The 14,154-nt window shown below is 43.8% G+C and overlaps 3 protein-coding genes across 3 annotated transcripts; 2 read left to right on the top strand and 1 right to left on the bottom strand.

The window, feature by feature from the left end:
• Positions 1–318: 318 nt before the first annotated feature.
• PVX_115295 (hypothetical protein, conserved) lies at positions 319–1,988 on the top strand (the record flags this gene model as incomplete). The annotated part of the gene is made up of 1 exon (XM_001616399.1): positions 319–1,988. Exon 1 carries the CDS (start codon positions 1,086–1,088, stop codon positions 1,986–1,988), a length of 903 nt encoding a protein of 300 aa, XP_001616449.1. The 5' UTR covers positions 319–1,085.
• A 402-nt stretch (positions 1,989–2,390) lies between these two features.
• Positions 2,391–5,162, bottom strand: PVX_115300 (phosphatidyl serine syntase, putative; the record flags this gene model as incomplete). The annotated part of the gene is made up of 11 exons (XM_001616400.1): positions 2,391–2,465; positions 2,645–2,768; positions 2,918–2,957; positions 3,077–3,243; positions 3,468–3,541; positions 3,660–3,737; positions 3,944–4,108; positions 4,233–4,340; positions 4,484–4,631; positions 4,769–4,861; positions 5,146–5,162. 11 exons carry the CDS (start codon positions 5,160–5,162, stop codon positions 2,391–2,393), a joined length of 1,089 nt encoding a protein of 362 aa, XP_001616450.1.
• Positions 5,163–9,399: 4,237 nt separating this feature from the next.
• Positions 9,400–13,342, top strand: PVX_115305 (hypothetical protein, conserved). Its single transcript, XM_001616401.1, has 3 exons — positions 9,400–10,145; positions 10,284–10,424; positions 10,618–13,342. The coding sequence occupies exons 1-3, from the start codon at positions 10,106–10,108 to the stop codon at positions 12,507–12,509; spliced, it is 2,073 nt and encodes a 690-aa protein (XP_001616451.1). The 5' UTR covers positions 9,400–10,105; the 3' UTR covers positions 12,510–13,342.
• Positions 13,343–14,154: the final 812 nt, after the last annotated feature.

Raw genomic sequence — 14,154 nt, 5'->3', positions numbered from 1 at the left:
GGGGAACTCCACTTTCTCACAAAAAAAAAAGAAAGAAAGAAAGAAAGAAAGAAGCAGAAAGGAGGAGAAAACTTTAACAATCACTTAGGCAAATTTTGTGAAAGAATAAAAATGAAAAAAAAAAAAAAAAAAAAAACGATTGCCCCTAAAAAAATGGCTTGGCTAAATTGTTTGACCTGACCCCGCATGTTCAGCAAAAAAAAAAAAAAAAAAAAAAAAAGGCAACTATTGGGAATACATAAATTGATCAATTGTGGGATCTGCCCAAATGGTGTTTTAATAATTTGTATTTTCTTTTTGGGGGGGGTAGGAATCTTCGTAGGACAAATTATCCTACCGAATGGTTAGTAATGTGATTTATTTTTTTGTCCCTTCCTCTGTGATGTAACACCCCCTTCTCCTCACATAGTCTGATGAAAGGTTTATTTATTTATTTTTGCCTTACCCATTTGAAGAGCGACAGGGCTACTTGCAAGTGAGGCATAAGAGGGTTATACTTATATTTTTTTTTTTTCTTTCGTTTTACTTTTATGTAGTTCTACGTTTCAGGGGGGGAACTTTCATTTCTGTCATTCAGGCATGTAGGTATATGCAGTAGCATGTCCCCCTCACAAATGTACAAAGATGTATATTTGTGAAATTGCGAAAAAGGGGGTTACAACTGAAGCAAGGACAGCACCATGATGAGCGTTTGGTCTACAGCCTCACGACTGTCTGGAGTCACTACGCATACTAATGTGAACACGTTTGCATGCACGTCAGATAATTTATGACGCGGGGATGAAGTATTATGCACATATGTTTATATATACCTTTTAGCGAGTTCGCTTTGGCGCCTGCCCCGGGGGAAAAAGTGCGAAGCTGGTCAATGTCCTTTTAAGGAAGGAATACTTGTCCAAAGGGGCAGAGTAAGAATTGGGAGGGCCAAGGGAGATCCTCACCCGTATGTGGAAGGTGATCGTTTTTGTTTCACATCAAATTGGCATCCACACGATGTATTGGCGGTAAAACAACCTCTAGGCTTCTCCAACCGCTTGGAAATCCCCCCCTTGCCAAAACGGTATATCTCATCTTTGCACAGAAAAATGGACCCCTACTTGGGAACGCCCCTCAAATTCACAGAAGGAATAAAAAATGGGGTCATCGAAATGGGGAACCCAAACATGGCAGCCAGCGAAATAAAAAAGCATATAATGAGGCATCTCGAATTAGATAAAAAATTTTACCAACTGTTCTTAAGGGTGTTGGAAATCTCAGAAAATTTGCGCAACAATTTGAAGGCCACTTTTAAGGAAGTGAAAAAAGATGTGACTGATTATTTGCTTAATGACGAGCAATTTTTAAAAAAAAAAAAAGACGAAAATTGGCTAAAGGAAAAACTATGTGCTGTCGAGGAGGTGATAAGGGAGTTGTCCACGGTGGTGCTGCACGTTGGCCAGAATTGCAAAAGTTTGAGGGAGTTGTTTTTGTGTCTGTACATGTACGTATATGAGTCCCCCTCTGGTGAGTCTCCCTCTGGTGAGCCTCCCCCTGGTGAATCTCCCTCTGGTGAGGTGCCCGTGGGGGGGTCGCCCCTCAGTGCCCACGCTGTTAGCTGCTCAAGCGGCATGACGGAGCCCCCCACAGTTGCAAGCCTACTATCACAGAACAAAATAAGTGAACACGAGTTTGAGGTGGCCCGCACAAAGGGCACATTCGTATCTGATTGTTACACCATCGGGGAGATTAACAAAATGGTAAGGAGGTGCCTCATGCTGTGTTCCCAACCCACGGTGTCTTCTCACCACTTAACAAAACAAATAAAAAGTTTTTTTTTGTTAACAGCTGTAATGTTTCACATGGAGAAGGACATACAAGTGAGAATTAAAATTTGTAATTTAATCTCAAGTGAAATACATATGAACATGTTGAATATAAAAAAATGTACCATGATACTTATGCACAATCCGTATTTAAATAAAATAAAACGGCTATCAAATATGTTTTAGGGACGCTTACGTAAGCAAGTGGAGAGAAGGTAGGGGGGGTGGGAAAATAAGAAAAAAAAAAAAACAAAAAAAAAAAAAAACAAAAGGGACTGACAAAAGCATGGTTGCAATTTTAATTATATCACATACGGCATTTCACCTTGTCGGTTTGGTATATGAATACAACGTACACATGTGGCATGCCTGCCGTCTGCTTATAACACTCTACACACATAAACGAAGCGCAGCCCATGCACCACACGAGCTGCGTGCATGGGGTGATATCACATTCGATTAAAAAACTTGTAAACTTTAATAAAAATTAAAAATTAATTACCGATTGATTGATGAGGAGCAATTAGCACTAAAGTGATCACCATTGATAAGCTAACATATAAGGTCACTTTTGTGTGACCCAATTGGTTAAATTAGGCACTCGTTGACGTAGAGAAGTGCCATCGCCGAGGAAAGGGTTGAACCCATCGAAAGCCAAACCATCTGCAGGGGAGGTGAGGGGGTTAAATGGCACATGAGTCACTACCTGCTCGGTTACGTATATTATACATGGGGAAATGGGACTATACCCACGGAAGGGGGGAAGCTCCCCCCCACGCACCCAATGCGCACGCACACAGAGTGGAAGACAAGTTCGAAAAAAAAAAAAAAATGTGTCTTACGTTAATTCTAGTAAGGTCAGACTTGTCCGACACCAAGTTGTGTTTCCACCTTATGGCCAAATGAAGTTCTAACAAGAGAATTCCCGATGTAGCAATGATGTAGTACAGGCGCTTAGGGTTTAGCCTACGACATGGGTAAAAGGGCAAGGGAAAATATATATAGGCCAATTCGTTCATAAGTAGAAGCCGAGATGTGGTCACTTGTGTGGGTATATGTGTGCAATCTGTACGACACGTATCTATATTGCTTAATGACGAAACTTCTGTGCTTACTTTTCTGTAATCGCGCGGTGTAGGTGAATGCTGCCTTTAACTAAATAGAGGGAAGGGGGGAGAGTGCGTAATAAAGATGAGTACAAATTGGGGAGATAAAGTGTCAATTTCGCACCAGCTACAGTTGTGCAACGTTTGTTACTGCTCAAAAAAGCTTACACGAAATTGCGACGATGACTGTTTCCCGTATTAGTACTAAAAAATTCGTTTGCAACAAATGCACTTCGGCCTTTAAAAAAAATAAGTTTAAATCGATCAGACTCGTCATCAGGGAGTAGAAAACTAACAGCACCACGGAGCTGCTATTTGTAAAGACCTTCCTTAACCTGCACGGGGGGAGAAAAAAAAAAAAAAAAAAAATTATGCACATGTTTGATAAAAAAAAAAAAAAAAGGCTAGCTGGATAGCTGGCTAGCTAGCCATAACTATGAAGGGGAAACTAATGACAATGTAAAAGTAGCAGAATATGGCGAACGAAGAGGTGTATTCTGCGAAGGGGAAAATACACACGGGGGCATAAATGAGCTTATGCATGCGTATGCCCAATTACAGTCTATCCACGGTTGGAAATATGATGCCCTTTTTATTCGGTTTAAATTTTCCTGGAATTTTCCAGGGAAATAGCTAAAGGGAAGGAAGTAAAATAATAATAAAACGAAGGTGAGAACGATATGGGGACGTACGTAGAAAAATCGAATGTGCGCCCAGATGGTCAATCGACGTTCTGTTGCGATTTGCTTACTGGAAAATTTAGCCACTTCAAAACGAGGAGCCCTATCAGGATTCCCGCCAAGTTACACCCAAGGACGTCTAATATGATCTGCAGTGATGATGGAGGAGAAATGGAAACACGTAAAGGATTATGGTGTGAGGGAGGGTGGAACGCGCACACTCTGGTCAATTGGCTCAAACGCGAGTTGCATCGTGGCAATGGAGAAATGAGCTATATGCATGTTTCTCCCTTTGCATTGTGGCTCTTTTTTTTTTTTTTGCGCCATTATCCCCATGAGGACTCTTAATACTTACGTGGTCCCACCAGCACTCGTAAAAGTTGGGCAAAATGTGCTGAAATTTTAATTCTATCAATTCGAATAATACGCTATTGAAATTTAACATGAAAAAACTACGAATGGCCAGTGTCTTGATGAACCAGCCTACCAAGTGGGCTGCCACGAACACGTCAATTTTGTCCTGCATACGAATGAAAAGGAAGAGAAAAAAAAATGGGGAGTAAGAGTTGGCCATATATTCATTTGCTCTTTGTATGCTATGTTTGTTCTCTTTCCATGCGCCTCCTTTTTCCCTCTCCCCTAACCATGACGTTGTCGAAGGAGTTGCAATTCTCCATGTAAGACTTTTCTACTGTGTGGAATGCTATGTTCTTGAAGGTGTGTTTTATCATGGATCGGACCTCACTCGTCGTCTGCAAAAAAGGGGGAAGGGTGCGGGGGGGGAAAGATGTGGCATTGAGTTGGGTGATTTGGGGGGGGGCTCGTCACGGCGTCTGCAAACGTTTGATCATTCGTCTGATCATTCGTCAGCCATTCTTATCATTTTTTTTTTTACAAAAAAGTGGAGGAACATGACTAAGGGATAGTAAAAAATAATTAACGCATTTACGAAAATCGTGATGGCGTCTCTTTTTACAGAGTAGACGTATTTTTTGAACACAGTTGCCACTGCTAGGAAGTTGGCGAGTGCCATCAGTGAGGCTCTGCGAAGGGAGGGGGGGAGACGAATAAGCGCATGTGCGTAGGGGAGTAGGTGTGCACGCAGCGTCCATCAGAGTGCACGCTCGTACGTGCTGGCACGCTGCACGCTTCACACTGCACGCATGTTTGCGCCCCTCACATGTTTAGCCTCGTCCTGTAGTCCCAACTGTCACTTTGGTATGCCAACAGCAGAGTGGCCAGGAAAGAGCTCCCGAAGAAATACACACTGAACCTGCGTAGGGTAGAAGGATGAAATAATTGTGTTCATTTGTGCATGGGTTCAGAGCTTGCAATATGTGCGTATGCGCGGGAGAGCTATACACCCATGGTTGGCTTTGCACCGATTATGCGGTCAAGTGTATTAGAAGTACAGGTGAGCATACGCATTTTCACGAACGGGTGTTCTAAATGTAAAGTTTTACATGTGTCCTACTCATGAGAACAGACGTGCACGTGCTCATCCGTTGGTCTGTTCATGCGAAGGGTTCGTTTTTTGGTTTTTCTTTTTTTTCTTACATTTTTGTGTACATCATTTTGAATGCTTTGCTTGGAGTGGCGCCACGAGGCGGGTCCGCTTCGCTACTTCGCTGTTTCGCTGCTTTGTTGCTTTGTTGCTTTGCTGCTTTGCTGCTTTACTACTTCACTACTTGGATGTTTTTCCGGTTTGTTCGTCCGCTCCACCGCTCGCTTATTTTCTCTTCCAATTGGCTAGCCCGTTTCGAAGGAGCAGCTGAGGGGGAGCGGCTGGAACGTCACGCCAAAACGCTGACTTGAAACGCTAAGTTGAAAAATATTTCACAAATAACGTTCCAAGGCGGGGAGCAAACAAAAATGCAGAGTTCGACACTACTTATGGTGTTAACTGAAAAAAGGACGTTTCTTTTTTTTATGAAAGCTTCTAACAACTTGTGCTATGTCAAATGGCACGATCTGTGCAGGACCAGTGTGACAAAAAAAGTAGCTTATACAAGTGGTTGCTCCTTACAACGAAAAAGGGTACAACAGGAAGGAGAACATTTCGGGAGTGGCCATATAAACATATAGATAGGTACGTGTAGGTTTGCATAAGCATGCGGTGGCGTTTACGCGCGCGTGGCGATATCTTTATAAGCGTTGTTAGGGGGTAGCGGTGGGGAAAAAAAAAAAAAAAAAATAAAATACAAAATTGAACAGAATTGAACAAAAATGAACAAAATTGAACAAAATTAAACAGTGTTGAACAAAATTATACAAAACAAAAGGATTGCCAAAGAAAGAAAACGAAAGGAGAAAAATGTATGAACGGAGCGACAGATGGAAGGGGAGGTACATGAACTAAAGCAACGCTTACGAGAAATAACAGAACGTAAAAAAAAAAAAAGCTGGAGGGGAAATTCAGTAACTGAGGATGGTTGGCGTCGTTGAGGTGGAAAAAAAAAAAAAAAAAATGAACAGCAGCCAATGAAGGGGCTTAACAAAGGTGCAGGCAGGAAGTGCTATATATGTTTATATATGTATATATATACCCGAGCGACTCAGCTAAGGGTGAACGAATTTAAGCGTTGTAAAACACTTTTTAACGCGTAAGTAATTTTTTTTTCCATTTCGCAATTCTGTCAAGGACAAATTGGGAGCGCGCGAGGTGACAAATCTGTTTCGCCCGACTAATACTAACGCGGACATGAACGCGAACACCGTCGCTATTATCCTTCTGCAGTGGCAATTAACTTTTTTGGGGGGGATGTCAATGTGCCTTGATTTGTAACTAGGCGGGCGGGGAAGTAATTGTTCATCAAATGATGGAGCGCTGTAGGGCAGCAGAAACGAATAAAAATCGCAAAAAAGGGTAAGTGGAAAGCAAAGCGGCAATTTTGGGGGGGGAAAAAAAGTTTGTAACAACGCAGCGAACATTCCGCAGTGAAAACGTTCACTATATAGTGTTAAATGGCTATCCTGGAGATGATTTTTTGGCGAATTTGCTAATCACACGAGAGTGATTTAGTTCTATGAAAGATCTGATTATTTTTAGATAGTCTTACACGAAATTTCTGCGCCATTTTGAATTTTTTTTTTTTTTTTTTTTTTTTTTTTTTTTTTCTTTCCTCTTTTACGTAAAGTTTTTTGCTTACTCTTTGATGGAATTGACGATGATTTGATTTATGCACATGTGGCAACGTGGCAAGGTGGTTCGCGTTTTACGGCAGTTTGTAAGCGGGAAAGGGGGGAAAGATAAAACGGCGAAGTAGGAGAGAAATGGCAGGCAGGCTCCGACCGCCCGGGCAAACTTCCCAATGATGCAGTGAATCAGCAAGTCGGCCACATTTCTACATTTGGGCCAATTTACTTTTCCAAAAAAATTGCGCGGTTTTACCGGGGGCCTCAAAGATCGCAAGGCGAAAAAAGGGGGAAAAAAATGAGAACGAGAGGGACAGTGAGATGGCAAAATGAGACAGTGTTCCTTTGCGCATGTTGATTTATACATCCGTGTGTGCAATGTGCATATCTACTTCTGTTTATTCACCAAGTTGTTGCCCTTTTCTTTATTTCCCCTTTTTTGGGAAAAAATGCGGCAACAGGGAGTCGCAGCGTGCGTGGGGGAGGTGAAAAAATTGCCGAATTGATCTTGGGCGTTTCTGCCGACCGTTCTGGTAAAACCAATCGGTGTGGATTCATTTTAGACCATTTCAGGGCATTCCCAGACGTTTATAATGATGTGCGGAGCGGACCTCTTCCGACCGACGGGACGTAGGCAGGTTACTTAACCGAATACCAAACTGTGCGGCTAAGAAAATTTCACAGTGACACCCTTTTGGTACGCAGTTTTACGAACTCGCAATAATGTATTCGTATTGGCTAGCTAGCCATTTTTTTTTTGGGGGAAATGTATAAACGCTGTTACTGTTCAGTTTATTCGCAAATAAAAGGGAACACATTTCTTTTCCAATTTGTCAGTGTCTGGAGAGACACACCTACTTGCCTCAGTTCGTGGGGAAACAAAAATAATTCGCACATGTAAAAAGCATCTTCTCTTCGTGGCATAAAAAATGAGAGATGGCATTCATGAGAGGAACAACCGCTTTCTCGCAAAAGAGGAGAGAGAGACGTGTCACGTCAGAGGGGAAAAAAAAAAAATCAAAGCTGTAGAAAAAAAAAAAAAAAAAAAAGAAGAAGTGCTATGCGAAACTGTGCAAATTTTTACAGTCCACACTACAAAAAGAGTCTTCTTTTTTTTTTCCCTACGTTGACCACTGTTCTGGCATTCGCTACGCCCCAAGGCGCTTTCACAACGAACTGGTAGAAAAGCAAATGTGGCAAAATAATTGTAAATCCGCTTATGCCGTGGATGACGTGCAGGTGTGTTCACACGAACGGGTGGCGGCTCCCCTTCGTACTACTGGACTATTCCAGTTGTGTGCATCCCTCATGGATACACGCTAGACTGACGTCATGCCGTAAGTGCCTACTTTACGCAGGTGTATATAAATGAAATGCAAGCGGACGGCGGTGGAGTGACGCTTTCTTTTTTTTTTTTTTTACATAAAATCCCATCACCCTTCACGCGTGGGAAACCTCCTCATGTGGTTCTCATTTGACACAGGGACATTTATCACACTGGTTTGGCACACAGTTTTATTTCTTTTTTTTTACTTTCGGGGATGACCTTTCCGTGAGGATGAACTTTTCAGCGTTCTTGTACATTTGGAGGGTCCCTATTTGATCCTCTCCCCCACATGGGATACAAATACTGGTATACAGTGCTGGCGCGGAAGCAGCACAACTGCGCCTATGTCGGTGGTCTACACAGGTACTTCCCTGTGGAGTTTCCCCATCGTCCTATATAAACATGAGAGCAGATTAACCGGAGTGTTTTATTAAAATGTTAAGAAGAGGGAGGAAGGGGTTCACTAAGAGTGTGATGGGGGACAGAGCATAGGAGGGGGCTACATAAGTGCATACCATCGGATGTTCATCCGTACGTAGGTATAAATTTTTTTTTCTCACTCGCGTGTAACATGTTCAAAGGCGTGTTGACCAGCACATCACCACTTGGTACACCGCATAGTCTAGCTAGCTACGTCCATATGTGCATTTTTCCTGTTGTGGCGCTGCGATTTGTTCGCCTCTGCGTACGTGAGCGCGCCGCAGCACACTTCGCCGTCGTAACTGCGCCCGTCGCCTGGCTGTCACGTTTGTTGCCGTTTTGTTTTCTCTTTTCAACCTTCGCTGCGATTTTGCCGCCATTTTGCTACCCGTTGATGCCATTTTGCTGTATTTTTTTTTTTTTTTTCCCATGCCTGGTTCCACTGTTGAATGGACGATCGCGTGTACAATTTTGCCCCTGTGCAATTTTTTTTTTCGAGCACGTTTAATACGCAGGCGTAAATGCAAATACAAATGCAAATGCAATTGCAAGCGCATACGGCATACGCATCTTGGCAGCGCGGATTTTTAACGTATGCATCATTATGCGGTGATCGCCGTTTCGCTTAATCGTTCGCAGTTTTTTTTTTTAACGGCTCGGGGCTTCGCCTTAGCGACGAATGCATTTTCTTTTACAATCTTCCCATTTTAATTGCGTATTTTTGCAAAGGCATGCGTATATACATGTATATGCATATTCATATGTATATGCGTATGTATAAGCGTATGTATAAGCGTATGTATAAGCATATGTATACGTTTATGCGAACGTATATGCATATGTATACGTATACGGGATGCACGTTTCCCATTCTCAGCTCACCAACAATAGTACGTAACATTTTTTTTTTTTTTTTTTTTCTTTTTTTTGGCGCTTTCGTTTTGCGAAAAAGCTGCGTACATTTATGTGTTTCACCTTCCTCCCCCTTTTTTTGCATTTAATTGTTGTTTATAATTTTGCGCGTCATCTGTGTACCATTATTTTATACTGCCATCTCGCGAGCCATCCCGCGTGCCATCTGCTTGCATCCTGTTTACCATTTTGCTCCTCCCCTTTGGGTGTTTTTTTTTTTTTTTTTTACACGAGCGAGTGTACCACCTGAGAGAGGCCCCCCAACACGAATATGCACGTTTGCCACATTTTCAAGCGAGAAATTTATGTGACCCTTTTGTCGCGCTTCCACATATGGTCCTCCACCCAAAGCCACTTTTCACTTCTCCATTAGTCATTCATTTCGTTTGTCGAGTGTATATGTTTGTTACTCCTCCGCCGTAGCATCGTTTGGCCGTTCTTTCACAGAAAGTTGACTTTGAATTTTTAATGCGTCCGTTACAACGCGGGTGTATTTTGGGTTTTTGATGCTCCCCCGCTCTGTGTGCCCGTGTTTGTTCCGCGTCCATCAACGGTTTGAAGTGTGTTCATGTGGGGAAGCAGCCCTCAGTAAGAAGCTTACCGTGAGAAGCCCATAGGAAGAAGTCTATAGGAAGAAACCCACCCTTCGGCCGCCTTTTTGACCCAATTGACAAACCAAAGAGGAGGCAAATTATGAAATTATAAAGGCAGATTTGTACAAACATGGAGCATAAGGAAATGGAGAGTGAGAATAACAACAAAGGTGAGTGTCCGAGGAGCATGGCGCAGTGACGGCGTAGCGGCATCATGGCGGCTTCTTAGCAGCGTAGTGGTGCTGCCTCCCCCCTTTGGAGCACAAACAAACGGGGCCGCTCTGCCCAACCATCCCCTCCATTTGTAGAACTCGTCAAGGAAGAGCAGTTGAAAAAGGAAGACCAGGCGACGAAGAAGGCTCCCGAAAGTTCAGAGGAAAATGAAATGCCACTTGTTAACAGCGTCTCCCTGGGGAAGCACCTCCTCAGCGGGAGTTCCCTGAAGAAGGGTAAGGAGGAGAGCAAGCGTCCAGCTGCGCACACGTCACTGGTTGTTTTTTTTGAAAGTGCTAGGCAGTTGTGTAGTCCTGTTTAACTGCGCTGACGCCTCTTTGCAAGTTTGTTATGTCGTTTCGATGGAATCTATGCCCATTGGTCAAACGGAACCGAATGCACATTTTGATTTCTCTCCCCCCTCTGTAGGCATCAGCGTGAGCGTTAGAGGAAGGGCAGCGAACGCAGGCGCAAATGCAAAGCAAGCTGGTTCGGCGTGGAAAAAAAAAGACGAAAAGAATAATGAAGAGGCAGGAGAAGAGAAGGAGAAAAAAATAGACGACGAGTCCTTCCCAGATTTGCTAGAGTCAACAGAAAAAATAAAATCAGAACTATCGAAAGATAAAGATAAGAAAAAAAAACAATTAAAAGATTTTAAAAAAGGAGATGAACACTTTCTAAATAATAATGCCGGATTGGAAAAAATGAAAATTAATGGTTTCCCGGAAAAAAAAAAATTTGGAATGAACATGTTTGAGGGGCAGAAGAAAAATGAGAATAACCAGAAGAAGTGGTTTGAAGGGTCTGCTGATGTGAGTGGAGGAAACAATAATGCTCCGAATGAAAACAACGAGCAGACGGTTAAGAATGGGTATATCATGCCCGGGTTTAAGGGGAAGCACATGATTGGCTTTAGGTGCTTTTTAAAGCGCGGGTTGCAGAGCCCTGCGCCGCTTCCCCCCACGACGTTGCCACAGGAGGAGAATTTCTTCTTCGAAAATGTGGAGCAGAAGGGCGGCATGCAGAAGAAGAGTGCGAGGATGGGGCAGCAGGTGGGGCAAACGATTAACATGCCGATGGGCCAACCGCTGGGCCAACCGCTTACCATGCCGATGGGTCAGCCGCTCACCATGTCGATGGGCCAACCGCTTACCATGCCGATGGGTCAGCCGCTTACCATGCCTATGGGTCAGCCACTGAGCATGCCTATGGGTCAACCGCTTAACATGCAGATGGGCCAACCGCTTAACATGCAGATGGGCCAACCGCTTAACATGCAGATGAATTTCCCTATGAATAATATGCCCCCCAATATGCAAGGAAATAGCGGTCAGCAGAGGAACAATCAGAGCAGCCTCATGGCCAACTTAGAAGGCGCATTTGAAAGGGGAGGACTAGCAGCAGGGGGGATGGACCAAGGAAGTCTCCCATTCGCGTCCATGGCCACACACAACAATCAAAACAAATTTAATGATAACGGAGGAAATATGATGAAGGGAAATAATTTTAATAGGAGCGGAAAAAATTTTGCTAACAGTAATAGCAACATGCATAATGCTGAAGATATGGTGAATGCTAAAGTGGCGAATAATGCCTCGGGGGGACAAGGGAATAATGCAAATCATATGAAGAGAAATGAAAAGAGAGAGGATAGGAATTTTAGGAGAAAGGATATAGATACGGAAAGCAACTGGAGAGTCGCCAGTTCTGCGAATAGGAACTCTGGGGGTGGAGAGGCGGACAAAATGAACACGGGGGGGGGTAATAACAGCGGAAGTGGTAAGAATGTGAGGGGGCACAACAATTCCGGCGGTGGTGGAAGCGGCGTGAATATGGGAAGCATGGCTGGAAGCGGGATGGTCCCGAATGGAATGACTCCAAATGGGATGGCTCCAAATGGGATTAACCCAAACGGGATGAACCCCAACGGGATGAACCCCAACGGGATGACTTCTAACAACGTGAAGGGCAACTTCGGGAACGGCAAAATGGCCAACATGAATTTCCAGGGCGCGGCAAACATGGCCGGAAATAACAAAAACATTTTTATGAAGAGCAACGAGGAGGCGAAAAACAACAGCGCCTTCAAGGGAAACAATTTGAATAGCAAAAATGAAATGGGTGGGGAGGGCTTTGGGAAGATGGCCAACTTTGGAAACGCGAACAACAGCAATAACCAGAAATTTGATTTTAACAAGAATTCCTTCGGAGGAAACTTTGGTTCGGGCAACAAAGTGATGCACTCGATGGATTTGAGAAAGGCCAGGATGAGGGAGATGAGAAATATGAATGAGCAGAATAGCAAAGTGAACGAGGGGTAGAGGTGGATGAGGAGGGGAGAGGCGCAGCAGGGGGGTGGCGTCACAGGAGAGAAACACAGATGGGGGGAACTCAACCAGGGCAGTGACTTGTGGGAGGTGGGGATTCATCTACAGGGAGAGACCCCGCAGTGGTGAAGGTTACTCTGATTTGACACTTTTCTTCTATTTTTTTTTTTATTTTTTTATTTTTTACCTTATTTTGCATGGCGTAGAAAGGAGGTTTTCCCCATCGATGAGGATGAGCACTACAGATGTGCCCACTTTTCGAATCCCCAGTTTTTTGTTTTTCAAAGAATTAGAAGTTGCAGGTTTAGGGGTGAACGAGTGGGCGCAAGGAAGTGCACAAATGGGTTCGATGTCCATGTGTTTTTACGCCCATGTGTGGACAAGCATGCGTGCCCGTTGCTTTGTGCCGCCTGTATGACATATGCGCTCAGATTGCTCGGTGCTTTCCCCCCCGCCCCCGGAGGAAACGTGTAGACTTGTGCAGAGTGAAGAGCGCGTAGAGGCAGTATGCAGCAGGGCGAACAGACCGAATCGGGCGTAGTGGCTACGCCTACACAGGCGCACAGATTTATGAGCCTGCCACTGTTGTGATCGTCTGCCACCCCCAGCACGATGTGGCTCCCCCCTCGGGAAGAAGTATCCATCTTAACCATTGCAAAAAAAGGAGAGCAAACAGAGAGAAGCAAAAAGCGAGAAGCAAAAAGGGAGAAGCAAAAAGAAAGCCCCAACGAATTTATCCTACTTTTTAATTACCTATGCAACCCTACATGCGAGCACATGTACATACGTAATGGTGCCCCGTTCTGCAAAACACCCACCCACGTATTATAAAAAAAAAAAAAAAAAAAAAAGGTGACCGCGCGTGCACCTAACTAACATATTCGCGTATATACACACCTTCGCACAGTAAAATTAAATTTCACCTCATCATTTAATTAAATGGGCGTGCACACGAGAGTATATGCATTATACCTACATGCGCCCACCCACTAGTGTCCCTATGTGCGTATGTGTATATGAGTGTTTGCATGTATGCATGTATGTATTTATGTATTTATTTATGTATTCATTTATGTATTCATTTATGCATGCCCACCTATGCATACATCTTTTCCCCCCCCGCACACAGCTCACCGAGCTGCAGTCACACTTTGCTTTTTTCCCCCCTTTTCTTTTTTTTTTTTTTCTTTTCCCAACACATTTTATATTCATATTTAGGCCAGAGAAATGGCCGCCCAGGTTAATGCTTAAGTTTTAATATTTCTCAGAATTTATTTTTTAATTTTTTTTCCTATACATTTGCGTACGTGTGTGTATCGACCCACGTGTGGAAACGCGCGTGCGCACCCACGTGTTCCCCGGCACGCCGAGCACAGCACAGCAGAGCGAAACACCTCGGCACACACATTTAGCGCACCCTCGTATGCGTGCGCGGGAGGGAAATTAATTTTTAAAAATGCCAACTGGCGCGCGCGCAGTGGCATATATGGTCACTCAGATGTATATGCATGTCCCCAAGTGCATACCGTAAGGGTCACGCAGATGTAAATGCATGTGCCCAAGTGCATACCGTAAGGTGCATATATATAGCTGTAAAACTGCCTCCCTGCGCGTGCACGCTTTTATGCATGCAGGAATA

Source organism: Plasmodium vivax, chromosome 11 (genome assembly GCF_000002415.2).
Source record: "Plasmodium vivax chromosome 11, whole genome shotgun sequence".
NCBI lineage: Eukaryota > Apicomplexa > Aconoidasida > Haemosporida > Plasmodiidae > Plasmodium > Plasmodium vivax.
The sequence above is the reverse complement of the archived record's forward strand: the minus strand, read 5'-3'. Positions and strand labels throughout refer to the sequence as shown.